The following is a 19,800-nucleotide window of genomic DNA, read 5'->3' as shown; positions in this document are numbered from 1 at the left end:
ATGTGAGGCAACATGTGTTTTTTGCAATACAATAAACAGACACATTGTGAGTATTTATTAGGTATTTGCCGTTATTTGTAATCTATGATTGCCTATAAATTAACCATCATCAACACTGCATTGATTCATAGTTACGCTTTCTTTTATGAGGTTAGTCGGAACGCTTCTCTATTCTGTCAGCAATAATAAATTTTATTTTGTCTGGGATTTAACAAAACTTTGTGTACTACCCTTTATATCAGAACTACTTATTTCATTATGTTGTTAAAGACAGTCATCACATTGAGATACAAAGTTTATATATAAGAGTCATCTAGTTGAAACAGTATTTGCCTTGCTGCTTGAACGGGCTTAATGGGTGCAACATGTGATTTAAGCATAAAAATAAACCCACACAGTTTGAGTATTTATTAGGTGTTTGTCAATATAACCTTAGTCTTGAACTTAAAATATGAATTCATATTTGTAGTTCTAAATATGGCTGACATGAAAGAGATTGTTCCACCTGCCGTGGAATGTGGTTTCTGTTTGAGACAAGGAGTAGCTCTACCCAATCCTCGTCAACTTACCTGCAACCATGTACATTGCCTTGAATGTCTAACTGGCTTCAATGATGAGAATAACATTATTGTATGTCCATGGGAAGACTGCAGGTGTGTTGCTAGGTGACAAAGTTTAGCTATACAATCATGTTAAAAAGCTGGCAAATATGGTGTATTACATTTTGTTAACAACTCTGTGTGTCAGTATACTCTTAAAATAGAGTCTCAAAATATTATTCTTCTATGATTTGCTTTGCTAGGCGCTAGCCAAGGCTCCACGCCTGATATTTTAATCAATATACTGACGCGACTTTATTTCATAGACAGTGTGATAATGATAGGGATAAACTAGTAAAAGTAATGTTTAAAGATAAAGTAAAAATGACCAAATTTCAATTTAAAAAAAAAAAAGAACAATAGTGTTTTCCCTCGTGCAGTTTTCTGTAAAAAGTCTTATGTATGCAATCAAATGTGAAATATGATTATTAGATCATTTTGTCTTATTAGCTCATATAATCTCTATGTCAAGTCAAAGCTTGATAGGAGTTTACAGCCGGCAGCAGAGAAATGCATGAACTTTGGATATTGGCTGAGAACTACAAGATCTAAAGTAAACACACTGCTAGGAGCTGTTGTGTAAACCTATCAGTTGAATGATTAGGTCTCCCGTCTAAAGGAGCAGGCTTCATGCTGGCTAATGTAAACAATCAGATACAGTGACATGACCCTAGTCAAGTAGACCATGTGCTATTATTAGGGATATAGCCACTAGTTCCACTGAATGAAAATACCAAGACTTAGTTTATTAAATAATAACAAACACTAAATATACATGATCACAAGTCAAAATTGATGCGTCTGTAATCAAAACTCTGACGTGTTTTTCGAAATTTCATAAATTATCCAAAAACTTATTTTCCATTTGTAAATGAATGATATAAAGTAAGGAGACCAAGGAATCGAGATTTCAAATCTTTATTAACCCTTTAGGGACCGGGCGCTTACGGCTGGAAATTCCCCAGCGTACCAGAGCATTTACTACGGCGATCTGAGCCTTCGACTCGACTGCGTAAAAACTGAATATATGTTCAGTAAACTTGAGGTAGACACATAAATTAACATGCATAGGAATGCCGAAAAGTTTCTCTGCAAACTGATATATTTTTATGTAAATAGCTTGCAATTGCTATCCTGCAGAAGTCTCAACTTGTTGAAGCTCCCAATATTTTATTTTTGTACGTCATTTTCAATTGTGTTTTCTAAATAATAGAATTGAAAATGTTGTATAAACAGTACTTCTATGGATTCATATGTCCACAACAATTTGCAAAAGAAATTGGTCGCCCAAGAGCAATGAAAGTGGAGTTATGATCTCCGATGCAATGCGGGAGCGCCGCTCAAAATTCCAGCGCGTGGCCCTAATGACAAGCGAAAAATAGAGGCTTGATATGGCCGCCTAAAATTGGTTATAACTTTCATGCTAACTGGCATACAGTCACAAATAAATATGCATTAAAAAGCTTAGAGATTTCTCAAGAGGCTGCTGTTAATTTCCTGCAAATCGGCTGTAAAGATTTTGGTCAGTGTTCTGAGTCGATGAAGCTGTCAGCTTTTTGCCATAAAATATCGATAATAACTATTTTTTACAAGCAATACCTCTAAGAAAATAGTTTATGATAAGCATATGCACGGCGGCAAACATGTTTGCTACACGCAGCAAAAAAAATCGGTTGTCCAAGTGCATCAAAAGCAGAGTTAGGCGCTCATATGCATTGCGTGTGCAGCTCTTTGAAATGCTCATGACGCCATGTCTGTAAGCAGAGCACGAGAGGGCTGACAAGACCTGACAGGCTGTGCCATCACTGCTGTAACTTTCGTGCAAATTGAGATTTAGCTGCAACTTAATATGCATTTGAAAGCTGAGATTATTTTCTAGACTGATTTCTTCCTCCAGACAGTTTGCTAAGCTTTACAGCTTGAGATCTATATATTGATAGTTATCATTTTTTTCTGATTTTAGTTATGATCTTATGCATTTCTCAAAACTATATTTATTTATTTTGTATATAAACACATTGCACAAATTCATGTGTGCTGCAGCAAAGTTTATTGTGCATAAAATGAATTGAGTTGTGAGTCTGCATTGGCACATTTGGTGAAGCAGCACAAGACAGAAGGCAACATTTATTACGAGCACAAACAGCAAATCATGGACTGCTAGAAAGCATGTGAACTGAACTCTTTGATTATATGGGTGCCCTTAAAAGGGCGGTCTGTAACAAATAAAACCTGTAAATGCACAACAAATACAACCTGTAAATGTACAACAAATACAATACATAGACAATGACATTTTAACAAGTGTATGTACAAAAGCAAGTGATACAAAGCAATGAAGCATTTACACACACTAAATAAATTTTAAAATGAATTTATTTAGCATGGTAAGCATCAAAACACGACACGCACAAAGGTACTCCACATGCTAGACATTTAAATTTAGTTTCGCTTCGCATAGGTTTGTTGTCATCACCGCGCCTTTTGCAGTGCCTACAAATTCTGTATTTTGCCGGTCTACCTTTCCCTGGGCTATTTGTCACTATTCGATGAGTAGAAGAAGTTGAAGCGCGCGGAGTACTGTTTTTGTGACAAGAACCGGTATATTCAAATATCTGATGAATTAATTTCTGTCGAAACTGCAAGTCAGTTATTTTACAGCTGCTATGAATTCTATAAACTATGGCCGCATTGTATACACAAATATCTAATAAATGAAAAAAATAGTTTTTTATACCATTTCATGGTTTTACGCGCAGCGTTATAATAATGCAAATTTTGATCCGATTTGTCAACTCCCCCCAATGTATTTGTTGTAATCCAAAATAACAGCTGGTTTGCAAACTTTCTCCACTTTATAATTTACTTGGCCTGTATCTGCGACATCCATGTTTTTATGCATAGTTGAAATTACATAAATATATATTTTTATCTCTCCAACAGCCAACCATACTTTCCCCATTAGCAAAGCTTGTTGTCTGACCTTTTTTAATTAATTTTCCATTATACATTTTCAAATCTTTGGGGACACCTTTTCTGTTTGGACGCAAAGTTCCACAAACATGAGTACTATTTTTTACATGTTCAGCTGCTAACTCTGGCGAATTATAAAAATTATCCATAAATTAACAATGACCTAAATTTAGTAAACCACTCATTAATTTCATGACTAAGTTGTGAGTGACTCCTCTACCAGTTCCTTCGGCTTGCTCCTGCTCATCACCAATGTACACAGACAGCTTGTGCACATAGCCAGATACAGCATCGCAGAGAGAAAACAGCTTTATTCCAAATATAGATCTTTTAGATGGAATATACTGTTTGAAGCTGAGTCGCCCTTTCCAAGCCAGCAAGCTTTCATCTATATATATAAATTTACCAGGCAGCAAAACAGAAGATAACCGGTCACATATCATGGCAAAAACACTTCCTAATTTGAACAATTTATTGCCAGCAGGGTTTTCCGAATTGTCAGTGAAATGCAAACTGCTTAAAACCATTAAAAACCTGTTTCTTGAAATCATTTCACTAAACACTGGCGTAGATAACAAATGCTAGGTAGACCAGTAAGATTTGAGAGTAGGCTTTTTGACAATAACCATAAGCAAAATTAAACCAAAACTTCGCCAAATATCTTTTTCATCGACAAGCTGCCAGGCATCGCCATGTTTTTGAAGGCCATATCTATTTGTTTCATTAACTATAACCATCATGATGGCCGATGTAATAAACAGCTTTAAATAGCCAAAAATACTTATCTGACCAGGAATTCGGATTCTTACACCTACCAAGCTGTCATCAAAATGAAATTCTTTGGGTTTTAAATCGGCTCCTCTTTGAAATCCGTCATGACTCCCTCATTCAACGCCGGCCGTTTCACTCTCACTTTCGTACTCCGATTCACTCTGTTGAGTTTATTTTTCACTTTCATCGTCTTCTTCACGTTCTTCTGCACTGAAATCCTCTGCTTCACTTTCAAACCAGTCGATATCTTCCTGTAAACGAATCTTTTTAGCAGCGCTTGAAATATCACGTCCGTTTATGATGATAAGCTTTCCAAAAAGAACGGTCAACTTCTAGCAACGTGTACTTTTTGCACATGCGCATAAAGGACTAATTATTGCCTCAAAATAGTAGTTTGATATCTTTTAAAACTCCTAAAAATATTAATTAAGAATTTTAGTGCCGTTTTTAAAATAAATAAATGAATTTAAAAAAACATGTATCGAAGACTCAGATCTGACGGGCAATTACGGGTTTGGTATGCTGAGACTGCGCTCTCAGCCCGTCAGATTAAGGGAACGGTATCCACAAGGTTAAACAAGCAGTATATTCAAAAACAAAAGTTGAAGCTATAATAAAATTAATATTCCTTGTTGAAAAGCAAAAGTGGCTAACGACTATTATCACATATCACATTAATTTGGCAAACTTGGAGTTGCAGACGGCGAGTGGGCAAAGCAAGAATTCAAAGTCATACATTTTATTGCAGTTCATATTATTATTTCCTAAACAATGAATTATTGTAAATATTATCAATGCAATAGTGCAGGTATTTTGCTAGGAGACAGCATATAAACATTGCTTTCATGTTTTTAACCCTTTTAACCCTGGCTGTTTTTGTCAATGTGTCGGTAACCCTGGGCAATTTGTGTAACAAACAAAATATTTCAAACATTAATTAAATAACCCTCAATTGTAACCAGTTTTTTAAAGATCTTTATCTACTTCTTTGGTTATAATAACTAATTTCATTAGCGTGGCATCGTGAAAAAAGTCGTTGCGACGCATTTATTGATAAGTCACAAATGATTGTGATATATGAATTGATAATTTTATGCTACTAATTATAATTTCCTAGTATATATTGAGTCCTGAAACATGTGATCGATGGATATGAAACTATTGTAAATGTTTTTACACGTTTTAAAATTGCTTTTTCAAGCTTGTAGAACTTGTATAGTTTTAGCTAGAATAATGATAAATTACCTTTTTCTGTATAGTGGCAATTGAGTTGGGTTGCCTAACTTTTTTCACTAGTGCTACACCAAATATCATTGTATTATGAACACTATTAGATATAGTTAATAAGAATTTAAAAGCTTTTGATCGTCAATAACATTCCAACACACATTACCAAGAAAGGCCCGTGTTCAAAGACTTAATAAATGCTAAGGATAAAATGTTGCTCTTCTAATAACCTGAGTGATAGGAATTAAAATAAAAAAGTAAGTAAAATGTAACTAAAAATAATAGAAAGTTGTTTTCATTTTGACTCTTAGCTCTAATAATCTTGATGTTGTAGAGTGGTCTGCGAGGTGCCCCTAGATAAACTGCCATCATATGATGTAACAAAGGATAAGCCAAGATCATGTGATCCCTGCGCGAAAAAAGGAAAATACGGTCAACATGCATTTTCATATTGCCCACGATGTGACAAAATTTTATGTGCCCAGCATCATGAGGTAAGGAATGTTTCAAATATTATGTTTGCATGATGTTGGAATCTTAACATGTTGAAGCCTTAACCCTTTGTTAGTTATTTTTGGGTCATGTTGAACATTTCTGTTAGTGTGTTTTTTCTTGTGGTAGTCCATTTAATATTCACTATCTTTTAGGTTGTTCTGCAGTCATGACACTCAATGTTGTAGTACCATATTGCACTTTGCGTGTAAAATATTCAACATGTTGATAAATTTGAGCAATATAATATTAACTTTTAGTAATTCCCAAATATCAAACTTGAAGTCTTTACAAGTATTGAAAAAGATGTTAAAGCGTTAAAGATGTGATTGCGTGAAATTTTAGTTGATTCGAAAGGAAAATAAGGATTTTTGTCTATCAGTTGATATGTGGTTGGTTGTGTTAAGCTATCTCATTGTCAAAGTATTTGAAGAATAAAATCAACAAAGATAGATTGCGGTGAAAACGCTCATGATAGAAAGATGTCCAGACTTGCCCAAAATGATTTAACTAGTGGTACAACCTGTCTCTATCTCTCGTATTCACATGAGCTATGTAATAAAAGTCTAGTCCTATGCGACTCTAGTGGCATATATTTTATTTTGTGTTGGTTCATGTTGTCTAAAATAAAGGTTGAATACCAGCTACAGATACATTATTATAAATGTCTCAAACGGCCCAAACTAAAGAAATTAAAAGCTTGTCATCTTAGCTTCTTTCAAATGCTGTGTAAACATCTGAGTACCGACTACCAATTATTTTGACTACCAATTCTTTCGGTCTACAGTAATTAGGTCGTCGAGTTAACTTATTTCACTGCGACCTCTGTATCAGTAGAGTTTTCAGTTGCTACCAACACTGGAAAATAGTTACTAGATGAAATAAGCTAGCCGCATCTTTGAAAAGAAAATGTTTGAATATATGGCAAAACCATCTGCATCCCTAAAAATGTCATGTACCGTGAATGTTATCTAGTTATATATTATTAATATCAATTTGTAGAAAAAATTTATTGGTCATATCAGATTAGTTCATTCAAATACTAAAAAATGGTTCCATGAGTTAGTGAAAATATTGTTACCGTGTTAAAATGAGTGAATTACCGAAATATTGCATGTAACAAATCAATTTCTATGAAATCAATTACCCCTCCAATTCTGGCAAAGGGTTAATGAAGCCATCCTCGCATCTGGTTGATGTTTTGTGGATTCATAACGGTGGGCTCATAACTCATACCTAATTTGTGGTCTCAAATTGTCCCGTTTGAGCCGTTTTTGAAAGAGATTCCAATCTACGGCGGTTTTGTGATGGCGGCGATTAACTGTTCGTTTTTGAGCTTTTAGGAGCTTGTAATCACATTTCCACATATTTTGCACCTACAACACAGCAGGATAAGTCATTGTGAATATTTTGATATGAAATAATTGTAATGTGTTTTTTATTGCGAGTCAACCTTTAAGTATAGGTCAGAGTGAAAAATTTTTTATCGAATTTTTAGCTTGTTTTACAAAAGGCAAGGATATTTAAATCAAAAATACTATTCAAACAGTAACAGCAGTAATCTTGTTTTTATTAGGTCAATTTAAACAACCTGTATTACACAGGTATCCAAAACGTTTAGGTCGCGATCCCAGAAACCATGGTTAATTCACAATTCACGAAGTTGAGTTATCCGACTTTGAAGCTGCACTAACTAAATTTCTAATATTGGTAACAATTTTTGCAACACACGCATCCAGACTAATCAAAGAGTGACCTTTCTGAATCTGAAGTCAGTTTAGCCAATAGAAATCTCCAATCCTTGGAAAAAATCCCCTTAAAACCGTTGCTATGCGAAACAGGAAGTACTGAAACATGGCATCTGATAAAAGCAATCGATTCTTTTCTGCCGATTTTAAAGATATCTCTGACATTTTTGACACTTTTAACGAGTACTTTGGTAATCCAACTGATGAAAAAAGCAGTGAAAGTACGGGGTATGACCACAATATTTTCCTAACAATTTTTACCAGATTATAATCGTATTTAAATATGAGAAAAAATATTATATTTTATTTGATTGTTAAAAGATTTAATTATAAGAATAACTATTCGAATGAATACAACATCGTATTATGTAGTGTCTGATGATGTTCAATATGTTACTGTTAATATTTTTCTAAAGGTCTTTTGGTGATACTACAGCTGTGCCAAAATCGTGATAACGCCAAGCCGTTTTTAATATCTGGAAAATTAAAAATGAGTAATTCATTGTCTGATAAATATACAGCTATTTCTATGACAGCCAGCTAAAATCTGTTTAGATTGTAAAACTCGGCATAAATTTTTTTATAGAATTACAGAAATCTAGGTGATAATCATAACTTATTGATGTTGGTTGCTATGACGTTTTGAAATAAACAAAGTTGTAGATTGGTTTTTGTTTCTCAAACTTTAACGCCAGTTTTTAACCGAATTTTTCCTACTGCTAGTGTAGATAACTCCAAATTTCATACCCCGACTTAACCATGATTTCTGAGATCGTGACCCATATGACTATTATCGATAAAGAAGATCCATTTGTTGGCACATTCTCTTCTACATTGTTGTTGTTTATTGGATATGTACAACAACAGTTGTATGAGACTTTTTAATACATTTTATATCATTTTGTGTTTTTGTCTTTTTGTCTTTCAAAACTTCGTAAGTGCATGTTTTCTCAAATAAAAACAAATACATTTCTCTCTATTTTATTTCTTGATATCTAACAGAAGCTGCAAAACTTACAGAAAAATTGATGTTATATTTTGAAAGTACTGAACGACCTGTTTCAATGTAAATGGTTAGTTAGCAAGGGGTCCAACTTTTAACCACCTAAAGCTTTCAATGGTTAGAAGATATAAAATTTCTAAGATTCTGTGCATGATGATTAAAGTAATTGTATTAGATTGTACACTTTTGTGTCTATCTACATAGATAAGATCGGTTTATTCAATGATCAAGGCATTTTATTTTGAGCTAAGGTCCCAAAGACTTATTTCTTCAAACAGTTTATGGTAATCAGTGGTGTAATTAGTAAATTTAGCTTTTGGTAACGCATTTTCACGTTTATCTACGCTTGACTTTATAGTTAAAACCTCTAGCCATTGAACTATATTAGCATTGATCCAGTGAGCTACTTTGTATTTAACTACTTATACTTTTTAAGAACAGCCTCCAATGGTGACAACACAGTAACAAACTTTATATTATAGTCTCATCGAGAGTACCAGGAAGATTTTGGTGAGCCTCATCCAACGATAAACATGGAGCAGTATGAACTACTGAAGAGTCAGCAAAGCAGAGTCTGTGCTGATCATGATAACAAACCAATAAGTATGGGCTGCAGAAAATGCTTAAAGATGAGTTGCCCTGGATGTGTCTCTTCTATGGGAACTTGCTCCGAGGGTATCTGGGTTTGCCTCTAAATTTTGGTCTGCGTCGCATAATTCACATTGAATTCTCTTTAATAATGCCGGCTGAATTTCTGTAGCAAAGATGTTGTCATGTAATTTTGTATTAGTTCAGTGGTAAGTGGTCTATAATAAAGACTATAACCATTAGGGTTTAAAGAAAAAGCTATGAATTGTAACATTTACATTCTCTGTCTTACATAATACATAGCGATGCCACATAAACTACCAACAAACAAATCATATTAAGTTTTTCTTGATATCCTTCCGATAAAAATTGTTAAGATATAGAAGAAAGTTTTTTAAATATCTTTAAAAACGGTTCAAATAGAACAGAGATTTTTTGTCTGACGCCCTGTGCAAAGCTTGATTTGATTGGTTATCTGTTGGTTGTTTGTTGGATTACTTACAAGCTTGGACTTACTTACTACTACATTTGTAAGCAGAGTCATGTAAATGCCGGTTTTAGCTGTTAGGGTTTCTGATACACCCAACACAAAATACCGCCTGTTAGGGTTTAAAGAATTAACCCTTTGGCTGGGAATACATTAAAAATGTTGTTTATGAGTTGCGTTGAAAAACGACTTTTATGTTGCTTTCGGCTGACGTTTATAAAGCTGTCGCCTAGTAACATTAAACAAATTATATCAACACTAGTCAGTTTTAAATATCACCAACAAGATGTTAGTAGGTAAATTACAATAGGAAACAATTATCTGGGAAGCGTTGCCTTGTGCTAAAAGCTAAATAATTCACGACTTTTTGAACTTTGAAAAAAATGGAAGTTTGAAAAACCACTCAATATTAGCTCGACATTCAAAACAATAGAATAACAATTTATTTAATCCTGCGATCGTTAGTGATATTTTGTCTGATCAGTACAAAATAATTCAGATGATAAAAGTGATGTAAAATTGTAGGACTTATGAATATACAGAGAAAAGTGATCGTTATGGTAGCTCGCTCGGCTACGCTGTCATGTTAAACTCTATCGAAATGAGTGCATCTAAACATTTCATACAGGGACAAGTATACATACTTGTAACCTTTTTGTAATAGTGCATATTAAATGAATGGTTAATTACAAAATATACTGTTAACAGAAAAAAATCTTTCAGTTTGAGTTATGCATCTCAATAGAAAACAGATTTTATTGAATTTTCAAAAATACACTACTTGACTTTTGGGTGTTTATGCGGGCTTTAACCCCGGCAAAGGGTTAAGGAAGCCATTGCATTTTTTTAAAGTACAATGAACATTATGAACTTTTAAAATACGGAGATCAAATGTTTTATTTTAGCATTTTCTACTTATTTTACCATTGTTAATTTGAAAGGTATCCTGTTTACAGCATAAGCATATTTTGGTCATAAGCAACCAAAATATGTTTCTACTGTGAATAAATCAAATCAAGTTTGTAAACATGTTGTAAATATATTCTGCTCATTTATCATTGATTTTCATACGTTCTAAAACCACCACAATTAAGCAGAAATAGGAAGATTATTTGCTGATCATGTAAGCATTTGTGTAAATGTATGAAAATGGCGCACAAAGGGCAAAATACACAAGTTTTGTAGACTGTAAACCTGATTTTACTATTGCCTGCAGTTGCTTATTCAATCCACTCATCTGCCAGGGTTTATTTCTATTGCAGCCCATTTTTGAAAAACTTTGTCAAATATTTTTAGTTTCAGCTATCAGAAAATATACACTTAACACATTTTTTAAAATGTTTAGTTTGCCTTATTATAAACCATTAAACAATTTTTTGAGTCAGAGCTCAATTAACATAGCTTAATCATTGATTTTAAATTTTTTCTGATTTGTTCAACCTTTTAATTCATACAACTTCCACTTTGACTGACGCAACAGGAACACTGCTCGAAGACTAAATTACTTGTTGAAAAAGGCAAAGTTGATTTTATATGAAGTTGATATTGTGTGAAAGCTGAAGAATTTACTAAGTTATCAGCTTCATGCAGGAGCGCACCATCAGTTGATGTCTTTGGAAGAGCTTGTACTACTGCTAAATGATGAAATCAACAAGCTGAAGAAAGAGATGATTGAGAAGGAAGAGAGTTTGGAACGAATCTTCAAGTTCACTTCTCAAACACTCGCTGAGTATGACCTAGAAACAGCTCAGTCGGTAGAGAAGATACACAAGAAAAGAGATGAGCAGGTTGGATATTCTAAGGAATTGTTTCCTCGTAGATTAGATCGATTGACCAAACGTGAATGTGGACAAGCATAAATAATTAGGAAGACGCCAAATTTTAAAATTTGTTTTTGTAGTTCAAATAAGCCTTATTCAATTAAACAGCAAAAAGGAGAAGCTTATTTTAGTCATAAAGCTGCCAAAAAGATTTCATTAAATCATTAAGGCATTTCTCAAAAATCCGGCAATATATCTACTTACCTAATTGCAAGTAGAGACTGTGAGGTGTTAAAGGCATTATTACACAAACAACAATTTGAGATATCAGGGTCAAGTGACAAGAGAACCTCATTGGCTACTACAGAGAACAAATGATAACCTGTAAATATGAGTTTTTATTTAGACTTCATTGATCAAAATGATGCCATACAAAATTACTTTCTAGCTTTAGTTATCATTTAAAACACATTTGAAATTTATGTTAAACCCTATCATTTAATGTCAATACTGACACATTTTGATTACAAGAGCAGATCATAAACTCGATGTTACCATACAAGTTTGAAATCATGAAATGTATAATTTAAACTTTAGGTTTTTTATTACACAGTTAAATAATACAAGTAAAATATTTAATTGAACTTAATTAAACATGCACCTATTTTAATTTTGGCAGCTAAATTAATACAAGATTGGTCAAACAAATCTAACTTCTCTTTAGATATTAACAACTAGTAAAAATATTATCAACCCCTGAAAATTATTTGTAGTGAAATAATCATTTATTTTTGACCACATTATTCTTGTTGTATATAATTAAAGCATGGTTGTAAAGAGATGATTAAAGTTAGGCTTCATTCAGCGACATTTGTTAAATTGGCTAGAGTTCATAGCTATCAAACTCATTGTCAAAATAAGCCATATGTAAAACATTAGAGTTTGTTTTCAATTAAAATAAATCTTTAGGGCGAGTAACTCTATACATTTAGGTTTTTTTACTTTGTCACCAGCTAAGGCAGAGTAGAGCCACTTATGGGATGAATCAGATAAGTTGAAGTTACGATGTAGTTAGTTGCATTAGGATTTATTAAGTAGTTGCATTAAAATTGTCAATAAAACTGTTTTAGTCCTTACACTTAGTTCAATATAAATTATGTAATATAATAAAATAAAAATTTTAATGTATCAATGTTTATTGTCTTTTCTCTGCACAGTTTTTGACCTTTCTGGTGGAAGTGAAATATTTTTTTCCAAAATTCCTACTAGAAATAACCAACTAGAATTAATAGGAATTTTCAACTCCGTAAAATAGCTCATAAAATGATCTGAATGTCTGTAATTTTAAAATATATTATTATTTTTATTATACTACTTAAAATATTCCTGTACAGATTTTAGGTTGAATAGACTGTTTTAGGGGCTGGTAGACTGGGTTCATCTACCTCACTATGACAAGATCTGATTTTTTGTAGTCAAAAGAATAAAACACTTTTATGCCTATTTACATTCCATGGTATTAGATCATGTCACACCATATGCTCCCAATTGATTATATGACCACTAAATAATCCAATAAATAAAATAAATAAATGATCCACTAAATAACAATTTTTTTTGCAGATGAAACTACTCTCTTTGAAGTACAAGCAACTTGAGGAAGATTTCCAAAAAGCTCGGCTAAAGACTAAAACTTGCATCACTGATTTTCTGGAAGATAAAATACTGGTTAAATGGAGCCAGTTGAGGAATCTTAGACATAAAGTAGATTCTAGGGCTCAGCATGCCCATCAGGTACGAGTGAGTTTTTGAATATGTGAAAAATGTGAGCAAAATTTTGCTTATTTTCTAAAGTTTGCTAATACCAGTATTTAAAATAATACTTGTATAGGTAATTTTTTGATAATAAAATTAGCATAATGCCTGTTTTTTCTTCTGGTGCAGTTGCAAAAGGTTATTCTGGCAAACATGAGTAAAATCACAAGTTTTGAGTCTATAGGTTTTAGTATTATTATATTACCATTGAGTTTGACAATGAAGAGCATGTAGCTCGCTTAAAGGTTGACTTGCTACAAAATTCACAGTACAGTTATTTGATATCAAAAGATTCACCATGTCCTACTCTATTGCGTTGTAGATGCCAAATAGGTGGAAGTGTGATTAAAAGCTCTTATAAGCTAAAAAAACAAACAGTTAATTGCAGCCACACGAGACCGCCATAGTTTGGATTCCCTTTCCATTACGGCTCAAATGTGATGTAGTTGTGAGAGATGGTTTCGGTTTACACTTTCTTGCAACCTTATTCGTCAAAATATATTCACAAATACACTTCACGCATTCAATGAATTTATGTCTTTTGTTCTTACGCGTCTATTTTATCGTCATTGTAATGCTGTCACTTTTAGCAGTGTTATCTTATAACTTACCGTAACAATTCGTTTACTTTTTTAGCCTCAGCTTGAAGGAGTACACATCATTATCTGATAATCATGACGAGCCTGTTGGTCACTTGTAATAATCGAAAAGTGCTGCAGAATTTATTGCGAAGTATTGGGTCACATGATCAGATTAGGACTTGCCGGTAAGACCAGGCCGAAACAAAACTGTAAAGTAGTGAGCATCTATATTTGATATGGGGTCTTCGGTAAAACCCGAAGTGTTTGTCATAAACTAGCACTATGATAAGTTTTATATCGAGCTTTGTATTGGCCTTTAAATTCACGTGAGAACATACGTGACAAACGATAACCAAATTTTGTAGTTACGTCATCGAAATAAAGAGATTCCAATCTACGGCGGCTTTTCGTTTTTTTAGCTTTGAAGAACTTGTAATCACATTTTCACATACTTGGCACTTACAACTCGACAGAGTAGGACATGGTGAATATTTTGATACCAAATAGCTGTAATGTGAACTTTGTTGCAAGTCAACCTTTAAATTTCAATTATGAGTCACGAGCTGTCATATATAATACATTCTAATGTCTGTGATTGTAAATATTGACATCTTATAGGATGTTTATTATGCTGCTGGTTTTCTATGTAGCGGGATTAATCACTCAAAGCAGACATTTTTCTAGTTAAAAAGCATTTTTATAATTAATTAATAAGGTATAAGAAAATTTGTAGGAAGAGTATAGTGTTGTGGAAAGCGATCCACTGAGAGCTGATCCTAGGGCTCAGCTAGGCCAAGCTGGGCTGTGCTCAGTCAGCAGAACAGCGAGGTGAGAGTTAAGCCAGTCAGAGCCAAGCCAAGCCGAGTAGAGCCGAGCCAAACCAACAGAGTAGAGCCAAACAACCCAAGCCAAATCCGAGTCAAGTCCAGCCAAACAGAACGAGAGGCAGGGCATACCCGATATATAAGACTGAACATTTGTGCTAGAGAGCAGAGCTGTTCTGGGCCTAATAATTGCCTGTTACTTGAGTATATTTGTACAACTTATGAACTCAGCAGAAAATGTATGTATAAACTCATGCACCGGGTCTTCTACTAGATGATGAAAAAGAAGGTCGCACATAACCTATTGTATGAAGCCGGACCGGTGTCAATCAATGGAGTGCCGGCTCACTTCAAGGAGTTGTTCCAGGCAGCCCAGCCAAACTGTGAGGGGACAGGCCAGACGGCGAGGTTGGGCTCCTTGCTGAGTCAATATGTCACCATGTTCAGCACGGGTGATGGTGACGCAGGGTCGACCTTCGATGTCGAGCATTCCATTCCGTTTGAGGGCACTCGGCTGATCCGGCAACCCTCCAACAGAATCAGACTGGAAAAGGAGGCAGAGGCCAAAAGGCAGGTCTAGGATCCGCTTAAGAGGGGGCTTATTAAACCAGCTGGAGAAGCTTGAAGCTCCCCCGTAGTGTTGGCCCAAAATAAGGATGGAAGTGGTGCTTCTGCATAGACTACCAGCATTTGAACGCTGTCAACGAGCAAGACGCCTACCCCCTACCCAGGATCGACAACAGCCTGGACGCCTTGTCTAGCAGCCGCTACATCGGCAAGCTCGACCTGGTCAGCGGGTATTGACAGGTACCCCTTGATGCAGAAGCGGCTGGATTGGGGAAGGCGAAAGTGTTGCCTTTCAAACTGACGTCTGCCCCAGCCAACTTCCAAAGTCTCATGGAACGCGTTCCACATGGCTTCCACGTGAGAACGCTGCCACTGTATCTGGATGATATTGTAGTCATTGCCCGGACTTCGATACACACTTGTCTTGGCTGGAAGAAGTTTTCCAGAGACTCCATAAGACTGGACTGAAACTAAAACCATCCAAATGCAACCTGTTGCAACTCCAGGTCCGCTACCTGGCTCCAATAGTAAGCAAGGACAGAGTCTCCACATACCCCGACAAGGTATAGGTAGTCATGGAGTGGCCAAACTCATGGGGAGTGAAGGACCTCCAAGGAATTCTCGAGACTGTTGGTTACTACCGATAGTATACCCCAGAGTTTGCCACTATAGCACATCCCTTGCATCGCCTGACAGCAAAAAAGAGCTCTGGAGATGGATAGAAGTGGAACAGGTCGCGTTCAACAAGCTAAAGGTCAGTATCAGCACCGCCCCGATCTTGGGCTACCCAGACCCCTGGAGGCAGTACATCCTGGACACGAATGCCAGCGGATGTGGAGTGGGGGCCGTGCTGTCCCAAGTACAGGAGAGCTGCGAGAGGGTCATTGCCTAATACAGCAAAACCGTCACACACTCGGAGTTCCGCTACGCTCTGGAATATTGGTCAGGGACTCGCCACGGGAATGCAGATGGGCTGAGCAGGCAAACGTGTGAGGACTGCCGGCATTGCGCGAACATTGACCAAAGGAACGGGGCCCTTCACGGAAGGAGCTGGCAAGGGAACACGGGCTGTTATCTGCGTAAGTACCGACCAGTTGCCTAGATAGGACTCCCGCTCTCGACAGGGTGGGATCAAATCTGGGCAACACCGCATACCCCAGGAGCCGGTCGGAAACTTGCACGAGACTCCGCCCAAACAGTGGCGAGATTGAACCCTGGTGCCGGAGTTTCCCCGAGGGGCTACCGGCCACACCAGGGATGACAAGACCGAAAGGCGAGCTGGCAAAGACACAGGCCATGGGACAAGGACCAGTGACCATCATGTATCGTGCCATTGCCGCAGATGAAGAGATGCCAGTGGAACACCGGGAACTCAGAAGCAGAGAGCTGGATTTCTTGCATCCCATGCGACGCTCTCTGCGAATACGACAGGACGGCGTGTTGGAATCACACGAGGCCTCGCAGGGTCATGCCAAATGGTGCCCATCTGCCCCCAGCCATGCAGGGTACCACGGTGTGGAAAACGCATGCACTGGCCCACTCTGGGGTGGGAAGAATGATAAGCCGCGTCCAGCTGACTTGGTGCAGGCCCGGACTGACGTCCACAGTCAGATGGCTCATCAAGAGTTGTGAAATGTGACACACCACAAAGCATGGAGGGGCAAAGGTAGCCATAAGGAAAATATGACTCTATGTTGGATGACCATGGCAGAAGGTGGCCATGGACCTAGTGGGGCCATTTCCGGGAAAGGCATAAAGGGAACAAGTGATTGCTGGCCCTCACCGACCACTTCGCCCGATGGCAGGAGGCACTGGGGCTACCTGATGCCACGGCCACATTGGTCGCAAATGCACTGGATGAGCGGGTATTCTGCTATCCGAAGCATCTAGAGCAGATTCATACAGACTAGTGGGCGCAGTTCGAGAGTCAACTGATTGCCGAACTGTGCCAACTCCGGAATGTGTAGAAGACACATACCACTCCTTACCACCCACAGACCAATGGAATCGTAGAACAGAATAACCGGGGTTTGGGAGAATTCTTGAGGACATTACTGTTGGCCAGGGGAGAGAACGAATGGCATCTGTTGCTTTCCCAGCTGAAGAGGGCTTAAAGGTTGCCGGACCAGCTGGAGAGTCACCCGAGTCATCAGAAAAACGAAGACAGGAGACAACTCCCAAGGAAAACTCGGCCGGACCGGAGGATGGAGAGCGCCAAAGACCGAGTTCAGTAAAAATCAACCCGGTCCCACTAAGAGAAGAAGTTCCAGGAGAACCGGAATCAAACCCGGAAGACACCGTTGAAACCGTGACTCCAGAAATACCATCTACTCCAGAAATCCCATCAGCTCCAGTCTGGCACAATCTGAGACCAGCCTGGATCACCAGGAAACCGGAATGGTACGGAGATGGGGTTTGTTACTCCATGGAAACGTCGAAAACGGTTTGGAGGTCGATCAGGAAGGCAGTAAAACGGTCCTCACGGACGCGACCAAAGCTTTTCTTTTAAAACACTCGTTTTTTTCTGGTAGATGACATTAGGGCACTCGAGAAGATGGACAGCTAAGGTAACACCTCGCTACAGGATTTAATGACTTCGGTTACAACTAGCTTGAAAGAAGCTGAGGAAGCACTGGGTAAACCGGAGCCGATAGGTGTGGCAGCACCTAAGGAAGATCAGGAATGGGAGGAAGCAACTGCCCAGACCAGCGTGAGCCACTCCTGAGAAGCTGTGTCCGAAGCGGATGACGAGGAACTGGACAGAAACCTGACAGAAAAGGAGAAAGTCTGCCGAGTGGCTACCATAAGCTCGCTTCTTAGGTATAGATTGGAGACTGTGATCACAAATAGAGGGGAGAGTGTTGTGGAATGTGATCCACTGAGAGCTGAGCCGAGGGCTGAGCTAAACTGAGCCGGGCTGTGCTCAGTCAGGCAGAATAGCGAGGTGATAGTTAAGCCTGTCAGAGCCAAGCCGAGCCAAGACGAGCTGAGTAGAGCCAACCAAGCCAAGCAAGTCAAGTCAAGCAAAACAAGAGGCGGGGCCTGCCCGCTATATAAGTCTGAACATTTGTGCTAGAGAGCAGAGCTGTTCTGGTCCTGTTTATTGCCTCTTACTTGAACAGTGCAATGCGCAATGTATTATTTTATGGACCACTCTAATACCCGCTCATTTTATTTTCTCAATATAACGGTTTCGACCATAATAAGAAAGTATGAGAGATTCAATGTGCAAGTATAGCAATCTGTTTTAGTTTTCTGGTTTTAGCAAAATAGTATTTACTATAATAAGAACAGGCTCTCATGACGTTTACAAGTTACTAAACTAGGGAAACTTTCTAAGAACAGACTTAAAGAGCTTCATGTATTGTGTATGGCTTGTTTATCGTAAAAGACAGGCCCTCTACAAACAATGCAGTCTTATTTGGCAACTTTAGAACTTTTATTTTTATATAGACATGCATTGACAGAGGCATAGACATCGATATGACTAATTAGAAACTCAATAACGCACCTTTGCATGTGTTAAGGGCATTCATTTCAACAGATTGGTTCATTGATGGTTCTCGTAAATGCATTGCAGCATTTTGTGCCAAAAATTTAATTCATACTGCATGAATTTTAGTAATTTTTTAGCATTTAGCTTCAGGCTACTCAATCTATAAGGCTATTAATAAAATAATCACATTAGTCTGTGAAAAACAAAATTCCTGGCGATCCTCAGAATACTGCTAGAAATTTGTCGAATTTACCTAACTGCAAATCAAGTTTGCCCAATAAAAATATTGTTAAAAATTTCTAGATGTGTTACAGTTGTTTGTGACTAAACAAGTCTGATGGATCTCAAGCTGTATAATATTTTTCTATTAATTTGTTATGGATTTAGAATCATTGAGATGTTTCACATTGTTTTACAGTGTGACATTGTCTCAAGCTACAGTGATACTAAACGCACAATAGAACAGCTGGTTGATGAAGCTCTACCATCAATAGACATACCTTCACTCAGCAAAGTGAAAGACAGGTGTAAGCTTTTATACCCTATTGGAAATGCTATTCATATTACTAGCAAATTCAATCTAAAAAAATAAACTAACAGTTTTATACTAATAGCTTTATAACTTAAACCCTTTTTTACCGTTCTTAGTTACTCTAAAGCCTTCTTAACTCTTTCGCCACCGTAAGCCGATATATCGGCTTTTCAATAAGGTTTCACTTTTTGTTCATTACGAAGCCTACACATTAGCTAGACTAATCATAGTTTGTCTCCAACGGAAAACTGTGTTGCCGAGCTCGTGCTCTCAAAAAATTTTTTTTTGGTTCAGCGACTCAATTTCTATTTATTTTCAAAACGGCAAAACCAGATCG

The 19,800-nt window shown here is 37.0% G+C and overlaps 1 protein-coding gene across 1 annotated transcript in view; it reads left to right on the top strand.

The window, feature by feature from the left end:
* The first annotated feature begins 477 nt into the window (after positions 1 to 477).
* Positions 478 to 19,800, top strand: part of LOC137397074 (uncharacterized) — a 28,238-nt gene continuing 8,915 nt past the window's right edge. The window contains exons 1-6 of the mRNA XM_068083359.1: positions 478 to 653; positions 5,905 to 6,064; positions 9,296 to 9,488; positions 11,479 to 11,675; positions 13,272 to 13,442; positions 19,350 to 19,458. Coding sequence (XP_067939460.1) covers positions 478 to 653; positions 5,905 to 6,064; positions 9,296 to 9,488; positions 11,479 to 11,675; positions 13,272 to 13,442; positions 19,350 to 19,458 — 1,006 coding nt within the window. The remainder of the gene's footprint in view (positions 654 to 5,904; positions 6,065 to 9,295; positions 9,489 to 11,478; positions 11,676 to 13,271; positions 13,443 to 19,349; positions 19,459 to 19,800) is intronic.

The sequence above is a fragment of the Watersipora subatra genome, chromosome 5, assembly GCF_963576615.1.
Source record: "Watersipora subatra chromosome 5, tzWatSuba1.1, whole genome shotgun sequence".
In the NCBI taxonomy this organism is placed as follows: Eukaryota; Metazoa; Bryozoa; class Gymnolaemata; order Cheilostomatida; family Watersiporidae; genus Watersipora; species Watersipora subatra.
Note: the sequence above shows the minus strand (reverse complement) of the source record. Positions and strands in the feature narration are given on the sequence as shown.